The 22,610-nt window shown below is 40.3% G+C and overlaps 1 protein-coding gene across 22 annotated transcripts in view; it reads left to right on the forward strand.

Moving 5' to 3' along the window:
* MEIS2 (Meis homeobox 2) overlaps window positions 1-22,610 on the forward strand; it is a 202,108-nt gene that overhangs the window by 41,506 nt on the left and 137,992 nt on the right. For all 22 annotated transcript variants that reach the window (XM_070625779.1, XM_070625849.1, XM_070625875.1 and 19 more), the window contains exon 8: window positions 21,242-21,387. In XM_070625779.1, coding sequence (XP_070481880.1) covers window positions 21,242-21,387 — 146 coding nt within the window. The remainder of the gene's footprint in view (window positions 1-21,241; window positions 21,388-22,610) is intronic.

Below are 22,610 nucleotides of genomic sequence, written 5' to 3' on the forward strand. Positions count from 1 at the left end.
GTAGTGCCCACTGCTGACCTCATTGTTTAAAACTGAAGAGAAGAGTAGGGATGGAGGGAGGAAAACACATTTTTTAATGCGGAAATTATTTAGACCTGCAAAGTTTGTTTCCCAATGAGGAAAGAGCTTTGTGAGCAGTGACTGCCCAGATCACATGATGCAACCTTTTGACAACTGAGTGTCTGCTGGAGACGTCTGTGAGAGATGACCTTTTGACCTAGGAAGGAATGCTGTGAAGGTGGGGAATGTACTGTCAGCTCAGGCCCCTGAGAGAACGTGGAAAACAGTCCCAGCCACTCTGCTCACAGGATCCTAGCTCGGTTTTAGCTTTGGATCTGGTATTAAATGATGAAAACTTGAGGGATCCTCCTAAAATTATTCCAGACCTTTACTCTGACTCCCACCCTCTGAAATCGAGTTAAAAAGCAGCAAACAATATGAGCTCTCCTATAAATGTATGTTGCAGTTGACTCAAAAAATCAACGATGTACTTTCCACCAGCTCATGGGCTAGAACACGTCTTTGACCTGTTTTCATGCAGAGAATGAAGCCTATGCACATCGGGATGGGGACTGTAGATGGGTGTGTGGGGTGTGGGCGCGAGGCAGAGGGGAGGTAGAGAATAAGTCCATTGCTCTAAAAGCATTCCCAGTCGTGATGATCCTTGTAGAAACAAAAATCCATTGTGTAGGGCTGTAATCTGAGAAACTTTGTGTTATAGCGCTTGTTCTGCTCCCCAACATTGATCCCCGGTACATGTGACCCTTTGAAAAGGAGCACCATGTTGGTGATTCCTCTTATTACTAAATACCATTGTGTTTACAATGGCCATTTATCTATGGTTACATTCCACGCCCGTGTGGTTACTAGACGTTCCCGAATTCACAGAGGCCACCTGACCAGCCCGGGATCCAGGCCTTGGCCTCTTGATCACTCTCTTTACCCTGCGTTCTGTCATCCCTTGATGTCCTCTGTGAACACGAAATACAGAACTACGCATTGCTGAAAACAGGGGAGCCCAAGTTGTATCAGGAGTGGGAAAAAGAAAAAAGGACAAAAAAGGCTGGCAGAGCCTTGAAGAAAATAGGTTACTTTATTATTTTTTTCCCCCAGTTCTACAATATGTCTGCATGCTTTAGCACTGATTTCTCAGCAAGTTGGCTCCCAAGAGGCCCCACTGAGCCCTGTACTGCTCAGGGAGTTGCAGCTGTATAAAACGGGGCGGGGGGGTGGGGGGGGTGGGATGTAGTTTGTACGAATTGTTCTTTACCTTGGTTTGGGTTCAGAATGGCAGCTGCACTCCGACTTTGTGTGTGACAACACAAAGGCCAGCAAAACTGAAAAGCAAGTCAGCAAGTAGAGAGACAAAAGCAACTATCAGCTAATACAGCTCCACATGGCCTGACTAATTTATGAGAAAAAAACTGTTCTGTTCATTGGATCAGCACTCTGAGGAGGCAGGTGGAATTGTAGGAAGTTTTCATTGACTCTCCTGAGCAACTAAGGACGCCACGAGAGATTCTCCTCAGTTTGAACTTTATCAGGCTCTACGCTTAATCAATACAGTATTGGAAAAAGAATTAATTACTAAAGCAGAATAAAACAGCTGCATTTTAAACTAAGGATCCATCAATTCAGTAATCTTCCAGTTACAGGCTAGGTGCCGAGAGGATTTGACTCTATGTAATGAGGAACCCGGGGAGTTTCCTCATGAACAGGCTGGGAATTCACATTAGTCTGTTTCAGCGATTTGTCATTAGTACAACTCATTTCTCCTCTCCTGCGTTACAGTTTGTATCTGATGTACCGAGGAACCCACGAAATTCCCACATTCAGGGGAGGGAGCGCGTGAAGGCGGAAATCATTGTCACCCTGAGAAAGAGTCTTAACCTTGCTGGGCCTCTTTATTCTGGAAGCTGCGGTGGGAGCAGGCCGGAGCCGGACCTGCTCCATTGTGCTCCAGGTGGGGGTCAGGGCCCCGCCAGTGCGAGGCGCGCTGGTTTGAACCCAGCCTGGAAATGTTTCATCTATAATTTCCATAATGGTGTATTTCAAGGAGGGCTGAGGAGGGTTATGGGAGATGAATTAGGTTTTTAGTGAGCTCATTAGGAAGCCAAACAGAGTTGAGACGGCGAGGCGGTGAGCGGGGCTGTAATCAGTTCTGCTCGCTTTGTTCCCTGCCTTCGGGACATTTCTCGAAAACTTTGTGGCGGGGGCTGCCGCGCCGGTGCTGCGCAGAGGCTGCCGTCCTGGTGGCTGACTTGTTGATTTGTAAACCTCTTAATTCATTTTTTTTGTTCAATTTAATCTTTTCTTTCTGAAGGAAAATTAGTTGAATGTTAGCCCTCTTTGCACTATTCACCTCTTAAATTATGCTCATTTTGAAGAGCTTGTTATGCCTGAATAAACATGAAATGACTTGGCATTTTCCCATCAGAGGCACACCCATTTTAACACCATGTATTTACCATTCCTGGAAATGTCTCATTAACTTCTGAAAATCTGCGAGCGTGATATTTTGGGCTACTGTAACACACCTCTTGGCAGTCACAGAAGGCAGTTTGGTTAATGCCTCATAATATCCATTTTTATTCTCAACATGAAGAAAGACTCTCTATAGAAAATTGATGCAGTTTGCTCTGCTAATTTTCATGCTCATTCCAATTAATTTAACATGACCCAGATTTTCTTCCTCGGGCTCATCCTGACTAATTAGTAAAGCAACACCTAGAACAAGTTATGTTTAATAACATTGAGGAACACTAGTTGTGAGTGATTTTGATGCTAATAAAGATATTCACTGATGAGACAGATATTTTATGTCAATTATGGTATGTAATTTAGAAGTCCCCATGTGCTGGTTGGTGTCTGGAAAGGCTAGCGAATCACTGCGGGAGATAATAGTGTTTTTAAGACTTCCACAGCACCTAAATAACCGCTGGGACCAATTACTTTATTTTTTTGGTAGAACTTGCAGGATTGTTAAGTGATTTCATGGTAATGAAAGGGGTGGAGTTGTTACGTTACAAACCTGACCCATATTCACTGGGCCCAAGCTTCCGGTACTTACTGAACCTTAGCGAGAGAAGAAAAGCAATCACGGGCCTCAGAAAGCAGCATTTGTTCAAGGAGAAAGAGTGGTTTCTCCACCTCTGTGGTTGGGGTTCTTTTATCACATTTTTGTCAATGAGATGAATCAATTTTTGTGCTTACAGCAAGGCTGAGGGTGGTGGTGGCTGTGGCAGTGGTGGAAGGTTTCCAAAGTCGAGTGATGTCTAGAATGGAAGTGGTTGAGAGCTCTCTACTTTCTTCCAGGGAAGACAGGTGAATGAAAAGGCTCTAGAAATGAAAATAACACAGGGAAGAATTATTATTTATTAGCTTTTTAGCAAGTATTTCTTCAGTGCCTGCTATGTGCTGGGCACTGTTCTATATGCTGGGAGTACAGGGTGATACGAAGGCCCTACAGCCGGCCCTCATGATGCTTACACTCACAGTAAAATATAAATTTCCTATTAGCTTAAATTGATAAACCACAAAAATTTTAGCCGAGTGAGTGATTCAGTAGGGTACAGAAATGTTAGGAGCTTTTGTGAGGATGGAAAATGCTGGATAGATGGGCTCTGAAGTCTCAGGGATAGTTGTCAGGAGAAGCAGTCTCTTGTAGTGTTTTAAGGGTGTGGGTGTGAACCCAGCTCAGCCACTTATTCCTGGTATGACCTTTGGCAACTTGCTCAACCTCTCAAGCCTCCGTTTCTTCATGTGTAAAAGGAAAATCAACCCTGATGGGATGGTGAGAATTAAATGAGGTAATTCATGTAAAGTGCTTAGCAGAGTGTCTGAAAGAGAGCAAGTGCTTAATAAATATTATTTTTTATTAATGTTGTTGTTATTATAGGAAGCATTTAGAGTGCAAATTTCTCCAGAGACATATAATAGATTGTACTCTAATCATTTCTCAATGCTAATTACTATTGTGGAAGTTTGAAATTAGAATTGACAAAAATAGTTCCTTTTTCTGAATAGTATGAACAGGGTTTTTGCTACAACCCCATTTGAAAACGCAGCCAAATCTATCTCCTAATTGTTTGTTGGTAAGTTTTTTATGTGTACCTTCATTGGCTTTTCATAGGCTAGGGCTTCTGTTATTAGTATTTATTTCCACTTTATCTTTTTGTCTACTCAGTAGAAACAGAGAAAATAATTGAGGGGATTTGTAAAAGTGAGGCTAGATATATTGCTAAAAACAAGCAAATTGAAAAATAGAAAAAGCAAAAGAAGCAGCTGTATCATGATTGACGATAAAGCTGAAAATATTGCTTTATAAAATTGCCATGTTGGTAAGTTAAAAATGGTCAAATGTTAGCAGTTTCAGGTGGGTCAACCTAATAATATTCATAGACTGTAAGTAATGGAAAGTACTAGAAATAGAAATAGAAAGGCAGGGATTTAGCAGAGTTAATCATATTTGCTTTATCTGTTAAATGAGGATCATAGTTTATGCCTCTTACACTTTGTTGTGTACGTTGGAAAAAAATTATCTGAAAAGTTTCAAAACATTATTTGAAAGCTGAAAAATCACTATGTAAATATAAGATATTTTTATCCAAGAGCAATTTCTAAGTCTAGAACACAAGTCTCGCAATAATTACTCTGCTAATTATTTTCCTAATATTTTTGTAGTTGATTTATAGAAGATGTCGACTTTACTTTCCACCAGAGTGATACATCAACTATAGAAAAACTAGATATTTTAGTGGCAGTTCTAGAGAAATAAAACGTATTTTCGCAATGGAGTAAACTTCTAGGTTATGTAGTTCTTTTCACATTTCTGGTCATTTAAATAATACACCACTTTTGGGAATTTCTAATTTGCTGTAGAATCTTTGAATTTTCAAATAAGGAAGACTCAGGATATAAACAGTTGAGGAAGTCGTTACCAATTTTAGTAGATTCGCATGATGTAAATCGGACAGTTAGCATTTAGCTGTGCTAACACCGCGTTAGGAATAGTTTTACAATTATGAAATGAAGTTGGCCACCTCTTCAGTGATTACTGACTGGTGGTAGAAATTGTGTTGTACTGGGTCAGCAGTGAATTCCTCACTCCAATGGAGTCGAGTCAGCTGGTTTTTAATTTGTTATCTTCTCAAGAGTGCATTCACCGACTTTATCACTGAGAAGAATGACTCCCTAGCCTAGTGTGATCAGGATCCGGAAATTCGCTGCATCAGCATATTAAGGTTGGACTGCTGTTTGATTGGTGGCTCTGAGATCTGATCTTACAGCAAAGATGTCAGTTCTCTCCTAGGCTGCTTCGCACAGGTATATGAACAAACCTTCTGCGAGAGCAAACCCTTTCCTTTTCCTCCTGGGAAATGGTTGAACAACTTTTCCTCGCAAACAAAGACCTTCACAGCTCCTGTTTTATCAGTTCACAGGGCCTGAATGAAGTTCCCATTGCTGCCCCTCAAGTTGAGTTGTCTGTCTTCATGACAGAATGTGGAGGTGTGCTATAGCAAACTAATAGTTATGTGGCATTCAGCTCCTCGTCTTTTTAGAATTGGATGGATGGCAATCAGGTGTGGTAATATTTCCTATGTGGTGGCAAATGTGACCTTTTGCTTTTGTGCCATTTTGAAGTGTGAGTTCTGGAACACTGAGGAAAAAATTATTTTTCTTAAGAAAATGTGTTTTTCAGCCAGTGGTGACTCGGTTTTCATTTTTTTTCCCCATGTAAATGAGTCATTAAAAAGAAATGAAAGAAGGAAGGAAAAAGTAAGAATGGAATGAAACTAACTCTTATTGATTGTATGATAATGAGCCAAATATCACACATCTCAAATTCAGATGAATCGCTTGGCCAGGATCAGGCGTTAGTAGGTGTTAGTCACCCAGGTTCAAAGCCATGAGGCACTGTTTTCTCCCACATTCTGCTTGTTCAAAATATGAATTCCATTCCATACGAGAGTCGAGGCTGTATTGGGAAGGAGAGCTCACAGATTAGAGTTAAAGATCCACCTCTGTTAACGACTAGCCGCGTGACTTTAGGTAAGTTTCTTAACCTGGCTGGCTTCACTTTCCAAAGATATTAAATAGTAATTAAAATAACAGACTCTGAGGGCTGTCCCAGTAGCATAGTGATTACATTCATGTGCTCTGCTTTGGCGGCCTGGAGGTCACAGGTTTGGATCCTGAGCACTGACCTACACACTGCTCATCAAGCCGTGCTGTGGTGGCATCTCACATATAAAAAATAGAGGAAGATTGGCACAGATGTTAGCTCAGTGACAATCTTCCTTAAGCAAAAAGTGGAAGATTGGCACAAATGTTAGCTCAGGGTCAGTCTTCACAAAAACAAAACCAAAAGCAAACTCTGTCCTGTGGCTAAGATGAAACCTATTGTACCTAGCACATACTAGGTGCACCACAAATGTGAGTTCCCTTCCATATTCATATGATGGATTCAGGACTTATCTGAAGGCATGGAGCTGGCTGGCAAGGGTTAATATTAATTCTGTATTTCCCGTTCATTTTTTATCTTAAGGGTGCTCAGAGTCTTTCGTCAGACGTGTCATTTTCCTCTGAAATTGACTAAGATCTCCAGTGTAAGACTTTCTTAAGATGAGGAGGAATGGGTTAATACTCAATTCCCCGAGAGAGTTTTAAAAAATAGCTTATTAAGAATTATTTCTGGGGGCTGGCCCTGTGGCAAAGTGGTTAAGTTCGTACCCTCTGCTTCGGAGATCCAGGGTTTTGCCGGTTTGGATCGCGGGCCGGACATGGCACTGCTCATCAGGACACGCTAAGGTGGCATCCTACATGCTACAACTAGAAGGACCCACAACTAAAATATACAACTATGTACTGGGGGCATTTGGGGGGAAAAAAGCAGAATGAATAAATAAATAAATAAATCTATAAAAAAGAATTATTTCCATTACCTTTTTATTATTATTGATCTTTTTTTGTGCAACTTGAATAGTTCTTTGGTAATACTATTTGTCACAATGAGATTGGGCAATGGAGAAAAACATTTTTCAGTAAAATCTGCAAAGTGCTTTCTGACCATCCACTTTACATCTTCACAAAGTTAAAGAAAATAGTATAAACCAACAGTTTATAAACATCATGTTGGGCTTCTCCCTACAGCATCTTTCAGATGCTGCTTTAAATGATTTCACCCTTTGAGAACTTCACTGCCATAAGTGGGAGAATCCCCACTCCCATCTCTCTCTATTGCGACTATACTTTCCACTAAAATCTGTTTCATGCTAAATAACAGGCTTATGGAGATTTGCCTAAAATCTACTTAACGTTATTTTATCAACTTTATTGAGGTTTAATTTTCATACAAAAACTTCGCTCATTTAAGGTATATAATTTAATGAGTTTGACAGTTGTCTACACTCATGAGACCAGCACCATAATCAAGATACTGTACATTTCCATCACCACCCAGAAGTTTCCTTGTGCTCCTTTTTAGCCCATCCCTCCCTCTGCACCTCTCCTCAGGCAGGCAACCATTGATCTGCTTTCGGTCATTATACATTAGTTTGCGTTTCCTAGAATTTAGTATATTTGGAACCATACAGTATGTAGTTTTTTGTGTTTGGCTTCATCCGTTTAGCATAATGACTTTGAGATGTAACATGTTGCATGTATCAATAGTTTATCCTTTTTTATTGATGATTAGTATTTCAGTGTATGGATATACCACATTTTGTTTATCCTTTCATATTAGTTCCTCCTGAGAAAGGAAATAGCTAACATTTACGGATGTACCTTTGCTGTGTCATGTACTATGTGAAGCTAGATTGTCCTTTATAAAATTCTCAACCTTGTTAATAAGTGTAAAGCACCTGGTAGAAGGTGGGGATTTAATAAATAATAGCTATTACTCTTGTTATTTTTCATTTAATTTTCACAATTCACCTATTGGGTATGTATTATTCTTCCCATGTTGTAGATGAGGGAACTAAGGTTCAGAGGGTTAATCTCTTGTCCAAGGTCACACTCGACCAGTAAGAAATAGATCTGGAAATTTAGTACAAGATTTGCTTTCTTCTGCAGCTCATGCTTCTTCCATCGCATCACCATTCCCCCCAACCCTGGGGGTATGTGCCTCTGTGGTTATGTGGGGAAGGGGTGGAGGGACAGAGTGGAGGGGCAGGAATATGGCAGAATTGAGCCTCCAGTGTACACACAAACTAGTATAGCTGCCTAAAGAAATAGAATAAAATCCAAAATTTAGAAAAAGAAGGGTGAATGAAGTATGTAGGGCACTCTTTCAAATGTAGGGCACCTCTGTTGTTGTCGTCAGTTTCGATAACATTGCTTCTTCTAGGCAGGGTATCTTACAAGTTAATGCCTTTGAAATTTATGAAACATCAACTTCATGGCCAGTTTTCAACTCTTAGAGACCAATGTTCTAGAAAGCTTCAGTTTGCAAGTTTTAGATATAAACCCACAAAAAAGAAAGGATATTCCAAGGAATATGAAAGTCATTTATCCATTCATTCAATACAAGGTTAGGCACGTACTGCACCCATAACATTATTCAAAGTTCTAAGAATGATATGAAAAAAGTAAAAGATATGGTTCTTGACTTGAAGAAGCTTATGTAGAAGAAATGTATGAGTTGTGTGTGTGTGCGTGTGCGTAAGTCTTCCGGAGTTATTCTGGTGGTTAAAGTAAGCCTTGAAAGAGGTAAATAATTGGGGTTAGGGTTCTGCTATAATGCAATGGAATAGAGAGTGGAGAAGGGTTAATGTCAGTATTAAGGTCAATCTACTTTCCATTAATTTGTACCTGTGTGATGTAAACAGTATAAAATCCACCCCAAATGTTTTTGAGTACATATGTTTGTCTATATGCAAGATGCTGAGATGACATTTGTAAGTGGCCTTGAAATCACATTGTTTTGAAGCAATTCAGAAAAGATTATGGATATTTTCAAACTCAGCTTCTAGGATTTTATATTTTTTGCAGCATACTGTTTTGTATAAGGAGGCCAAAATGTTTTCATTTTTCAAAATATAACAGCTTTATTGAGATATAATTCACATCCTATGTAATTCACCCATTTAAAGTGTATAATTCAATGGTTTTGAGTATACTCACAGAGTTGTGCAAACACCACCACAATCAATTTTAGAACATTTTCATTACCCTAAAAGAAACCTAGTACCTGTTAGCTATCATTCTCATTTAAGATGTTCTTTTAAAGGGCCCCATGTCTGTAGCTCTTTAGTACATAGGCTATATGAAGAATAATCAGTTTATACTATCTTTATGCTATCTTAGACTATTGTTATTAAGCAGTCATATTATTTGTTTCCCTTAGGGCTATTACATATATGTTGTGGATATCCATTTGCATTACATTACAAAAACACACCTGCTTGTTCTCAAATCATAGAAGTAGATTCGTTTAAAACAATCATAGTAAGTGTAATGCCTAAATGCACAGTAGCTACTTTTTAAATGTTAATAATTTAGTTAATAAACTTCTTAAACAAAAACCCAAAGTTTTAATAGGAAATTGTGGTGTGAAAATGTTCTTCGAAAAATGTACAAAATATAATTTTTAAATAATTCAGAAACATGCTCCAATTCTGATGTGTTAATGATTTAAAAAGGATTCACCTAAAGCTAGTTATCAACTCCGTAGGTGCTAGTGTTCTTTCGTCTATATGTGGCTGTGACTAGCTTCCGAAAAATTTCCCAAAGAGAATGTTGATAGATATCTCAACCTAGTTGTTTCAGTAAGCATGATGGTTATAGAGGTGGCTATCTTTCCTCTTAAGACAAAGGGTTTCTTTTCGCATTATTTAACAGCATCAGTTGTTGAATATGTTGGTGTTGCAAAGTTGCACTTTTATGAAAATAGTCTATTGTTTTCATTTTACAATAGTTGAGAAAGTGGAAGAAATATTCGGATTCTTTTTGTTTTTGTTCTTCTGCTATTTGGAATAGTATCTGCCGATTTAAATTCACAGAAAAATACCATATTAAGATTCCTAACTGATCAGCTGTTTGATATTAAAAAGATGTATGGTCCCTATTTTTGTTTTGGATAGCAAATATGACCATGAAGTAAAGATGCTAAAAATTGAATGAAATAATTTTTGCTACAGATAGAATTTGCTTTTTTGTTATTCCCCTAACAAATTCTGTTATTGGTAGATATATCACATTTCATTTAATATTAAAGTACTCTAAAAGAGACAATAAGATATAAAATCCTATAATTAATGATAAAATGAGAATATTATCATTGTTTACTGAACATATAGGTTTGATGTAGTTAATACATTCTTGGAAGCAGACTAATTATGTTCTAGTTTTAGTGTAAAATGTTAAAAATACGTTTTATATAAAAGGCCTTTTGTCAGAAATTCTTTTTGCAAATATAAAGGCCATATCTTCCCTTGAAAACCTGTTGATTCAGAGATGTTAACCAGCTATCTTTACTAAAACACTTTACCATGCTAAAAATAGTCCACTTCAGTTAAATATGGATATTTTAAAAAAGAAAATCCCAGTTAGATGGCAACAGAAGGACATTTTGTGTGACAATATTTTGCATGATTAAAAATTTAAACAGAATAACAGCTATTTATATTTACAGTTACATGAGAGTAATTACTAAAGCAGACAAAATACTTAGAGCATAATTTAATAATGTTTTCCTCTAGCAAAGGTGCCAAAATTGTTATTTGCATAATTTTCACAATTTGTACGGAAACATAGCTGAGTGAAGTTGGGAAGACATTTCTCCCCGACCACCTTTTTCCCTTTGTAGGAGACGTGGGGAAGAGACTCATATAACAATTCATTTTTGTATAATTTCCCACAAAAATCATGGCCCTTGTGTCAAACCATTAAGGTGAAAGAGATGTGTTCCATTCATACTTTCTCTTTTCGGGTCTTGCTTTCAATGGCCAGCCCCAGCCTAACTTCAAGGCTCCTAATTATAACATTTACTGGTTCAAAGATTAACCTTCTGAGAGGGGCATTCTGGGCTGTTGGTAACTTGATCAGCTTGGTCTTCTCTGGGTCTCTCTCACTTTCTGGTTCTTTGTATCACAGGAGGGAGATGATGGTATCTGGCACATTCCTAGGATGACTTGAAGATAGCAGCCTTCTGTGTTTAGGGCTGAAAGATTGTGAACTCTGTTAGCTGAAATGCCACTCTAGGGAGGCGAACAGAACATTAAAAAAAGCTTTAGCTGTAGGTAGTATAGTGCAAGGAGAGTCAAATTCGAGAGCTGGGACTCGAGTGGACATTTGTCCCTGCTTTCTACCTTAATAAAATCTGAGTGTTAACGGTGGAAAAGGGCATCTGAGCGATCACTAAAAATGAATCATTAGTGTGTTGAGAAGAGCTTTATTATGATGTACTATGAATAACTTCAGAACCTACTCTGTGCTTTTGTATGTGCTTACAGGTAACGGAGTAACAAGTATACTCTTTTATCCTCCACCATAGAGATTAAGCAATCGGCTGAATTACAATGGCAAAGGAATATACTTTTTTGCTGAGTTTAGTCAAGATCCTTTAGAGAATTCTGTGGGAGATTAGGAGAATAGATAGAGTAGATATCCTTTCGTGAAACATTTTAAAATTTTCAAGTGACATTTTATATATATGTATATATATATATTTCAAATAAGAGTAACCAACTTAAGTGAAACATAGGCTAAGAATATTGGAAGCTTTCTTTCTTTTCTGCTAGAAAGGATTAGAAGGTTCCAGTCAATAAACAAAGCCATTTTATGGCTCCTGACGGGTAAATTGAGGGGACTGATTTGGTCAAGGACCAGTATGAGGATGTTTCTGTTCAACAGTTAACAGGATTCAACATGATATGGAAAATACAGGCGTGCAAAACTATACTACGACGCTCACGTTGCCAGCTAAAGCCTAAAACACAGCCACATTTACATATGTGTCCATCTGTCTGTTTTTACACTTTATTTTTCCAACCAGTGGGTGAAGTGGTTTTCATCCAAGCTGCAGTCTGAATTTTTTTTCACCCACCACTTTCCATTCTATCATATAGATGCATATTTTAAAGTGCGTGTTATTTGTCTCTGGACACACATTTGCACAGCCTTGGCTGGGTTTTGCTTTCTCTTCTGGAAGGTTAGCTGTCTTCGCAGGCGTCCGTGTTGCATCTGCCTGCGCCAGCCAGGTTGTCTGGGGATCACTCAGTTAGGGAGCGGTGGGTTGGCTTCTCCAGGTTGCAGAAATCCCCCATCGCAGGTCGGGGGAAGCAGCCAGGGCCACAGGCCTGGCCCAGCCGGGGAGAATGGAAGTGCTTTGGGTCTCTTCAGTGGAGAGCCCGCGTAAATCCTGTGTAAATAGAGGGAGGATAACAAAGAATGGGCCCCTGCCGCTCTGAGCATTTGGAGCCATTTGGGGCTGAATTTGCTAAATGCTGCTTATACCGCCTGAAAAGTTGAAGAGAAAGGAGCGCAAAATCCCCTCCTTTTTTCCCTTTCTGCTCCTACCCCGGGGGGAGGGTGTTCAGGACCAGGGAAGCCTGAGGTAAGCCGATGAAGACTTGTTTTTTCAGTGCTCTTTTGAGTGTGAAAAAGGTGGCCTGGGTCACTGTCCTCTCTTTAATGTCGGAAAACCCACACAGTTAGTAAATGTTGCATGTAAACGAAAGCATTTCATCCCTTCTGCTTCCCTCCGTGCTAGTGGGCCATGAACTCGTCACTTGAAAAATCACAGAAAAATTTCACTTTAACGTGTCCAGACAGTTAAGCACAGCAGGAGAGTAAAAGAGAGCAGTAATTAGCAGGTCTCACTGCTGGCCCCTCACCCCACCTCTCGCCTCTCACCCTCCCCACATTTCTGGGTCCACAGCTGCCCCCTCCCCCCAACCCGATCTGATGTGGAAAAAGGTAAAGTGAGTGTGTAAAAAGATTCACTTTGAGGATGGTTCTTGGAAAGCAAGTTCTGTGAGGCCATCGTTTAAAACAGAACGAGGCAAAGGCGGCTGCTTCTTTTTGTTTTGCTTTTTTTCATCTCATCTGAAACCCTGATGTAGGTTTCTCAGTGGGATGTCCTAAATTAAACTCCTGGAAGGTAGTCTCTGAAAGAAAATATCTTTGGACTGTTAGTACATTTTAATCCTGTTTCCAAAGGACTATAGTAAGAGGAAAAAAGCATACAGAAATGAGGACAGAAAATGAGTTCACAAAGAACTGCATGTTGCAGTTCAGTGGCTACATGATGCTTCATTTTTAACTGGAATGTTCAGAGTAATCTGAACAGGCGGGGCCACGGGCAGCCCACTCTCTCCCAGAACTCTCTCTTCCCTGTTGAAATAGGGCAGGTTTGAGATGGAGCACTGTTTTCAAAAGCAAAATATCACACGTGCCTCCGACGTCGAAGGGCCGTGCACATATGGGAACAGTATAACACTGGGCATGATGCACCCAGTGCCCCGAGGGCAGGGAGAGGGGAGGGAGGGAGCCTAAAGCTTGGTGACTCCCAGAGCAGATTATGAGAGCCAGGGACTCTCCTTCATAGACGCTTTCTTCAAAGCAGGTTACATTTTCATAGGATCCTAATAATATGTCTAAAGACTCTTGCTACCAATTTGTCCAGTCCATTAATGTTTGAGTGTTTACTCTGTGTCAGGATTCAGAAATGAATAAGACACAGCCTCTGCCTTGAAAAAGCTCACAGTCAAGCGGGATGGACAAATTAGTAAACAGATGAATTGCAAACCAGAAAAGTAAATGTAACAGAGGCAAGAACAAACTGCTAAGGATGTAGAAGCACAGTACGCTAACTCTGTTGATGGAACTGGGGAAAGCTGTATGAAGGAGGTTCCTTTTTCACTGGGTTTTGAAGGTTGAATAGGAGTTTGCCTGGGCAAAGAAGAAAGGGAAGGAGGGAAGGAAATAATGAAGAGAAAGGGCATTCCAGACCAAGGGGAAAGGACTAAAGGCATGGAATCTTGAAAGAGCCTGTGGCTCAGAAAAGTCTTTAAAATTCGACAGATGTTCCTATTTCAGAATTGCATTTAACATGAAATTTAGATCCACAGGGAACAATAATGATTCCAAAGATAATGCATATACTTATTTATGTAGAAACATGCATCTGCTTATTTCTTGGTTCATATTTACTTTTAAATGTGCTGTCACCCACTATCTTTTTGGGACATAAATGTGCCTATTTGAGGCCTCACTCCTGGGGTTTGTTTCTTGAGCAGTGAGGGTTAAGGCAGAATCTGGCTCCACTTTTCACAGCTTCTTGTCCTCCTAGTGGTTTAAGGGAGAGGCGAGAAGATCTGAGCATGAGCTTCAGAGGACAGGTGCCCTTCTGCCGCTTGCTACTACTGTGTGACCTTGGTCAAGTTACTTAATTCTTTGAGTCTCAGTTTTCTTATCTGCCAAATGGAGTTGATAATAGTATTTATTTCCTTCATTTGCTGTGAAGGTTAAATGAGGATTGGGACATTGCAAGTGCCCCATGAAAGTTATTTGTGATAATGATGATAATGAAAGTGACAATAGTATTGATAAAGGAGAGAAGCCTGTATTCTAGAGATAGAGAAACGGTGTAGAAAAGGGACTACTCTATTTAATGTTAAATAAAAACATTTTAAGAACTCTATAAATTTGTGTATGTAAACATATAGTCATAAATGTATATATGACTATAGGCAAAAATATGCAGTTAATATGCAAATATATTTGGATACTTGTGTACAAATTGGTGAATTATTTGAAAAAGATACAATTTAATTTATATACATGTAGGTTTATGATCACATATATAAATATCTATGTATTCATGAATATACCTAATTTCTGGAAATACGTTGTTTGGAGGGTATACATGTATGTGTGTGTGTTTGTGTATAAAATTAGTGAATTTACATTGCACAAAATGAAAATGATAATGAACATAGTGAGTTTCTATTTATCAAAAAAGAGATGGGAAAAAAAGCCATGTTCTTCCAGATGAGATATCATTCTTTTTTTACTTAGCATATATTTTGTTATGAATGTATTTGACTATTAAATTTGGTCCAAAACTTGGAGGAGTGAGGATTAAGTAATGTGCCACCAACTTACCCAAAAGAAGTACAAATGTTATTAACTAAAATATATATTCGTTTGTCCTAATTATTTCTCTGAAGATATAGACTGAGAGGTCAGTTTTAAATGTTATTTGGCATTGTGCCAAAATAGACACCTTATTCTATCTTTAAAAAAATGACTTTGAGGCAGAGGACATGTCACTTTAATCACGGTTCTATGCAGTTAATAGGACTGCATGGTGATGGCATCAAAGCCCATGAGATGCTGACTGTATGGACAGTAGGTCCTCAAATATTTGTAGCATCTCTGAGCTCCGAAGGTCACTCTGGTGCTGTCCATCTAAAGGTCTCCACCTGGACCATAATAAATCTATTAGAAAAATCCTGAGTCTCAAAGACTCTTGCTGTGCTGAATCTATCTAAAGCCCTTACAAGCGCTGACTTACTTTGGAGAGAAAGGTTTGCGCATTTCTGTTTGAACCTGGACCAGACTGAACCAGCTGGAGCTCTGTCCTAGCCCCTGGGCCTGAGATCTAATCTCTCCTCTGCATCTAGACCTTTGCCTGTAGCATCAAGCCTTGCTTAGATCTGTCACTGATAACAGGGTTCAAATGAGGTAATGCCTTGACAAGTAAAAGATAATTTACAATATATTAATGTGAGAATACAGGTGATAGTAACATGGGACTTGAAGTTGCCTGGACACCAGTTTATCCTTGATCACATGTGGCTGGGGAATCTTGGGCAAGGATCTGACCTCCTGGACTTAGTTTCTTTACCGGTAAATGTCTGGGTTCTTTTGGGGAGTGGGGAGAAGGTAGAAGAAGATGGACTAGAACCTTCTTGGTGGCTGTATTATATTTCCGATAGGGCAAAAAGGCCACTTCTCAGTGGTATTGGACTCATCATAGCACATCATTACTGTTTGTATCATTTCTTTATTCCAAGTCAAGCAATTGGTGTCTAAAATATAGACAGATTTTTGGCTAAATGAAATAAGACAATATGCCAGTGAAAGGAAGTGGTGTCCTTTTGGCTTAGTAGTTTCTATGACCAAGAATCTTATGGATTGGGAATTTGCGCTTTAGAATCATCTGAGGCTCCTCTCATAATGTGTCCATAGCCTTCCTTGATTCACTGGCTACATAGCTATGGATATGGATTTTGCCCACACCTGGATACCCATGGTATCCCAGGATTTAGCTTCCTGCAACTAGACTGTCTTAGGATTGTTCTTTTAGTTAGGTATAGACTGAGACTGCTTTCCAGAGCAATGCCATGCTCTGAGCATAGTGTGCTCAGCTATGGAAAGTACACGTGACTTCCTCCAGAGCATGGGTATAAATCCGGCCAGAGATGCTCTCAAAATGTCTCAGAATCTTAAAACAGGAGGAGGACTCAGAGATTAGATCCAGGCCTTCAGACAACCACCACCGGGGATACGTAGGCTAAGGGGATCTTCTCTGTGCTCCACAGCAGGGCTCTTCAAACTTGAGTGGGCGCCAGAATTACCAGGAGTGCTTAGTAACACTCAGATTGTTAGACCCTACTCCCGGAGATGCAGATTCAGGAGATGGGATGGGTCCAAGAATTTACACTTCTCACCAAGAATTTGCATTTCTTCACCAGTGCTAATGCTGCTGGTCTGTATTTTAAGAGCCAGTGTAGTACAGCTTCTTTATTCCTGTTCAACCTCTGGAAGATTAGGATGGGGCTACTTTGTGTTGGTCAGTACATGTGATGGAGAGCGCTGCGGTTTCCTGCAGGGAGGAAGGCCCAGGCCAGATTGTAGTTGCTTGCCATGACCACAAACCCCATTCACAGGAGGAGAATAGAATTTTAACTGCCTACCTGTTCCTGAGGTTGCATCTTATTTCAAATTAGAAGGTCATCTAGTTCAGTGGCTTGCAGAAGCCAGTTTAAGAGCCAGTGCTAGGCTGTTGCATAAGCAAACAGAAGGAACTTGTTAAAAATACTAATTCCTTGTCCCTGCCCTGAGATATTTTGTTTGAGTAAGTTTAGGATGGCCTGAGGACCTGTGGTGGTTTCTTTTTTTCTCTCTTTTTGTTTTTTTTGAGAAAGATTAGCCCTGAGCTAACATCTGCTGCCAATTCTCCTCGTTTTGCTGAGGAAGACTGGCCCTGAGCTAACATCTGTGCCCATCTTCCTCTATTTTATATGTGGGGCGCTGCCACAGCATGGCTTGATAAGCAGTGCGTAGGTCCACACCTCGGATCCAAACCTGCAAACCCTGGGCCACTGAAGCAGAGCACTCAAACTTGGAACTGCTATGCCACTGGCCAGCCCTGAGGACCTGTAGTTTGAACAATCTCCCCTGATGATTTAATCCACTTCAAAATTATCTATCCACAGGCCGCCTTTCCATGGTCGCACACAGGACATCCCAGTAATGCACAGCTATCTTGAGTATCTTTGACCCAAACTTAGACCATGCCCTTCATCAAGGGATTAGCAACCTTTTAAAAGAAGCGTGCCCAGGAGTTCTTTATTTAGTTTTTCATCATCAGAGGTGGCAATGCTAGTGGAATGGGCTTTGGTTCAGCCCCTGAGGAAGGCCCTAATGGGCACTGAGTTTTTCAAAGAAACACCATTTCTGGCATGTTTAGAAGTGACTATGTGCACATCTGTAACCCACCCAAACCCACTCAGCCTCTTAGCTACCATCATGAGTGTAGTTGCCCCTGGTTTGGGATTATCAGAAACAGGGGAGGGCCCATGAATAAGCTCATTGATAAAAGTTCAGTCATTCACTCACCCAACAGACAATCACTGGCTATCTGCTCTCGGTCAGACGTCAGAGTATGCTCTCAGGATAAAAAGATAAACAAGAAACAGTTCCTGCCCTCAAGGATTCCACCCTTTTGAATCCTAACCTCAGGCACTGAGATGTATGCTGTTATCTCCTAGACTTCCTTTGGTACCTGCATCTGTGCTGGTATATACACCCTTTGTGCCACAGAAACTCATTTGGCACAGCTGCTGACAATTACCAACTATCTTACATGCACGCACACAGCCTTAAAGCAAGAACATAATATCCACTTTAAGAGCTGCTAACTCTAGCATCATCTGCACAATTGCATTTTGGGTTGTAGAACGCACAGTTGCCTTTTAAAATTTTTCTTTATGCTCTTGTTGTCCTCTATGCTGGAGCTGGTTCACAATCCATTGGAAGAAAAAAACAATGGTATTTATTGTGTATTTGGAAAGGAACATTCCTCACTTTATAGGGGTTTATACACTAATATTAATTTAAAAATCTAATGTCTAGCATTTTGTTATTATAAAAATAGGCACATTTTTCTTTACAAGTATTTGTTACACTGGCTCCAAATTCAAATATTTTACAACATTTATATAAAATGGACTGCTTTATATTAAAATTCATGTAATGTTCCTGTCGTCTCCAGTTTAAGTCAGCTATCAAAGGATGCTCAATCGAGCTATATTTTTTTCTTGAGCTAGATATAGTGAATCATATAGTTTGAAGGTGTTACATGCCCTCTTTGCTTTTAAGCAAGAGAAAATGCACTGTGGAAATGTTGTCTCTCATTTTTAAGGTCATTGATTGGGTTAAAAAGGCAAATGCCTTTTTTGTTGAACTTCCTTCAGTGAAGCCATTAACCTTTTAAAATAAGTATATTCAAAAATCTATCAAAAAAAGCTAAATGAGATTTTAACAAAATCCTGACAATTTCAGCTTAAACATATACACAGAAACCATATGTGCTTAGGAAGAAATATATACACACAGGCATTGTTTACAGTGCGTGTTTTTATATTTGGAAGACATTGAAGGAAGAGCCATTCCGTACATACATTATCTGAAATGTACATCTAGATAGCCCACAAAGATTTTACATCGGGAGACAAAGATATCTTTATCCATGGTAGGTAGACAGACAGACTGACTGACTTCAAACTTGCACTTGCAGTGTGGGTTTTTTTTTCCCTCTTCTCCGGGTACTGCTTTTCAAAATCGCCTCGGGCTATAGAACAGCACCTCAGATCCCCAAGGCCCACTGCCTGGCTCCTAATAGCCACTCTCCATCTGTGTCACATGAACAGCTGATGAGATCGCTCCAGTGTCTGTATTTTGGAGAGCACATCCACCCAGGTTAAAATGCTGGGGTTGCCAAGGAGCAGTCAGAAGCCATTAGTGTGGGTGAGAATTTGCCTTGCAGCAGTTGCTTGGCATGGTGGAAAGCGTGTACGCGTGTCTCTGCTCGAGCTTGAGGCGGGGTGTGTGTGCGTGTGTGTCTCCTTGTGTGAACGACCCCCTAGTGTACATGGGTGTGCAGGGAAGGTGGACAGATCAAGACCAGACTCCATACATCCAGGATTCAAAAGTCAGACGCCTTTTGTTTCCCTGTACTCTGATTAGTTCTTTGACTATTTGGGGTCCCTTTGACTCACTCTTTTTTTTTTTTTTTATCATAACAGACGGCAAAGAAAAAGAGAACAGCAACTTCGGGGTCATGCTCTAGTGTTTGGGCAGATGGAAGGGAGCTGCTTTGCCTTGGGGCAGGGTGGTTGTAATGAAGTGGCCTGTCAGTCTGTAAATAGTGAGGGTCATCTCTTCCATGTGATGGAGGGTATCGCATTGCAGTGAAAATGGAAATGTCAATAAAATTAATCTGCCAGCTCTTTGCTGTGGCTTTTCTGCTTCTCTGGTCAAAGAAGGTTGATGGTTTTTTCGGTGAGAAAGGAAAAGAACAGGTACAGGGAAGCCCACAGAGGAGACCCAGAAGTTAGAAGGCGAGGGGCCCAGTGGGCAGGATGTCACGGTCCAGCCCAATCCAAGAGGAGGGAGCCGGTCTGGGAAGGGGCCGCTGGATCTATAGCATGCCCGGGGAAGCTGCAGAGCGTCTAGCTCAGGCTACATTGAGCACAGAGTTTATTGTTTTAGGCTTTCTTGGACAAGGTTTTTACTTAGCATGGGATTTATGGCATTTACTGCTAATGAATGTCTATTCTTAAATTACAAAAACCCCATCTCAGCGCAATTCCCAGATGTCCTTCCAGGACCCCGGCTTCTTAAACACCAGCAGGGAGCATAAACTCTCCGCTTCTCTGTTTTCCTCTTTCGTGTGGCTCCAGGCTAATGATGTGCAAGGAAAACACAGCCATCTATAAAGCCCCAGTGCTGTCCCCGTATTCTTCATTTATTTTGCATTTGATTATGCCACAAGTCGGATCTTGTTTCTTTCCTTTTTTTAAAGTTATTAGTTCAAATATTAATGTCGGGATATGGCATACATTGCTGCTCTTGATTGATGCCTTCCCAAAAACAGGAAGACGTGCTCGTATGAATTTTAAGAAAGTAGGGGTCCTGCAATGCCTTGCCAGAAGAGTTTTTCAGATACATAATTTAGATGCCCTCCAGGCAGGCTTTCAAGGCATTTTTGCCGGAGGGCAAGAAAAAATAACTATGACTGTTAAAAGTAAATGATTTTTGCTAATGCACAATTAATGCCAGAGAAAAGCACAGAAGAGAAAGATGTTGATAGAAACTTCTGATGAAGTGAGCACCCTACCTTGATGTGTATCTTTTTTTTTTTTTTAATGATCATGATCAGTGGTGCAGAGAGCAAAAAGTTTTCATGTCATGCAAATACTGAGTGCAGGGTCATCTGAGAAGTGTGTGACTGTGCGTGCTTAGGAGGTGACAGTGGTAGGAGGGGCTGAGCAGGCAGTGTGTTATGTGCAATGAACAGTGACACAGTTACTGTCACCTATGCAGGCAGCCTAGAATATATAGACTACAGAACATTTAACTTGATTACCCTACAGTATGTGTTCAGTATGGGCACGCGGATGCATTTGCACCGAATGGGTTTTCTGATGGCGGTTTTCCCACATTGGATTCCATAATTGACAAAGAGCTACTGCACTGTGTCAAGCACACAATTATAATTGAATTAATGATATGGGCGAGTGTGAGACACACAAAATTAACATTTGAAGAGGCCTGGTTTAATTTTGTCTTTTACATATTTGTGTCTCCAATTATACTTTAATGAAAGAGAATATACCCGCTTAATGGATTTCTTTCAACAAGCTTAGCTGAGCTCATCATTAGCTGCACGTTGTTGTTGGCACCCTTTCTGTATTTCCTCTAATGTGTTTTCATTTCTTTCTACTAGGGGATGGTTTAGACAACAGTGTAGCTTCACCTGGCACAGGTGACGATGATGATCCAGACAAGGACAAAAAACGCCAGAAGAAAAGAGGCATTTTCCCCAAAGTAGCAACAAATATCATGAGAGCCTGGCTCTTCCAGCATCTCACAGTAAGTCAAGATGAAAGAGAAAAAAAAAGTTTTGTTGCTTTGCCTTCTCTTAGCAAGTTCTGTGGGCTCGTACAGATTTTTTTAAAAAAGGTCTGTTTTCCCTTTCTTGAAATCTGGGGACGAACAGAGCAGTTAAGTTTTTATCAACTATCACCATCCAAAGAGCACCCTGTAGAAAGGAGGAGGTTTTTGTTTCAACAGGCCGTGAAGGAAGCTTATTCAAAATCGTCTAGGGCCCTAAACAGTAAATATGAGTAAATTTGTTATTTATGCCGAAAGGTATGAGAGCAACTTCAGATAATGCAACTCAAGCAAGGGAAATGGCCATAAGGAGCTCAGGAATCCATAGACATTGCTGATGACTCTCTTACGAAAGCCGTCTCCTCTAGGAGGCAACAGAGGCACCTTGCCACGTACCTGTCCAAGCTCATGGTGTCAGGTGCGACTCTAATCGCCGAAGCAGCTTGCGAAGATGTCATGTGTTTATATGACAAACGCAGAAGAGTTATAGGTGTTGTAATGCCTTTGTTCATAAGGTGGAGATTAAAGGTTCTTCTTTAGCTGTTCAAGTCCATTATCTTATAAGCTAACCCTGTCCACTTCTGGAAAAGGATCAACTCTGCGCAACATTTTTGAAGTAACCATTTATCTTTATCGTCCTGTTTGCAGTCGCTTTTATGTGTTGGTGTGTACTGTTGGCTCTAAGACTCTGATGACAAAAAAAAAAAAAATCACAATATATTTTTACAGAGGAACTAGACAAATAGGCTTCTATTTTACTGGTCGTTTGGAAATTCCGGGAAAATGCTAAAGATTTCAGAGGGTGTTTCTTGCTATAATATTGTTTTCAGGCCATTCTGTTTAGGCTAAATGCTTAAAAATAGAGTAGCGCATTGAAAGCTGAAGGTCTTCTTTGATTATCCCACTTGTGTGTTGCCATGCTGAATGACATTAGTTACAGTGTCATGGGTCCAGGACAAGGTTCCACTTTTATTTATGGTGGTGGCTGCTGATCTGCTCTTCCAGCAGAGCTACAAAGGGCAAGGGGCGGAGCCAGGGTGGGGAGGGCCGAGAGATAGATTCACATTCCTAAATCGGCCATTTTGATGTAAGGACATTAGTAGCAAACGAAGGTGTATCGATCCGGCCTGTGGTGTCAGGATTAGCTGGGAGAACCAACGAGGCTGCCGTGGCAGTGGTTGTTCTTGCCTTGCAGCTATGGC

This window comes from Equus przewalskii, chromosome 1 (assembly GCF_037783145.1).
Source record: "Equus przewalskii isolate Varuska chromosome 1, EquPr2, whole genome shotgun sequence".
NCBI lineage: Eukaryota > Metazoa > Chordata > Mammalia > Perissodactyla > Equidae > Equus > Equus przewalskii.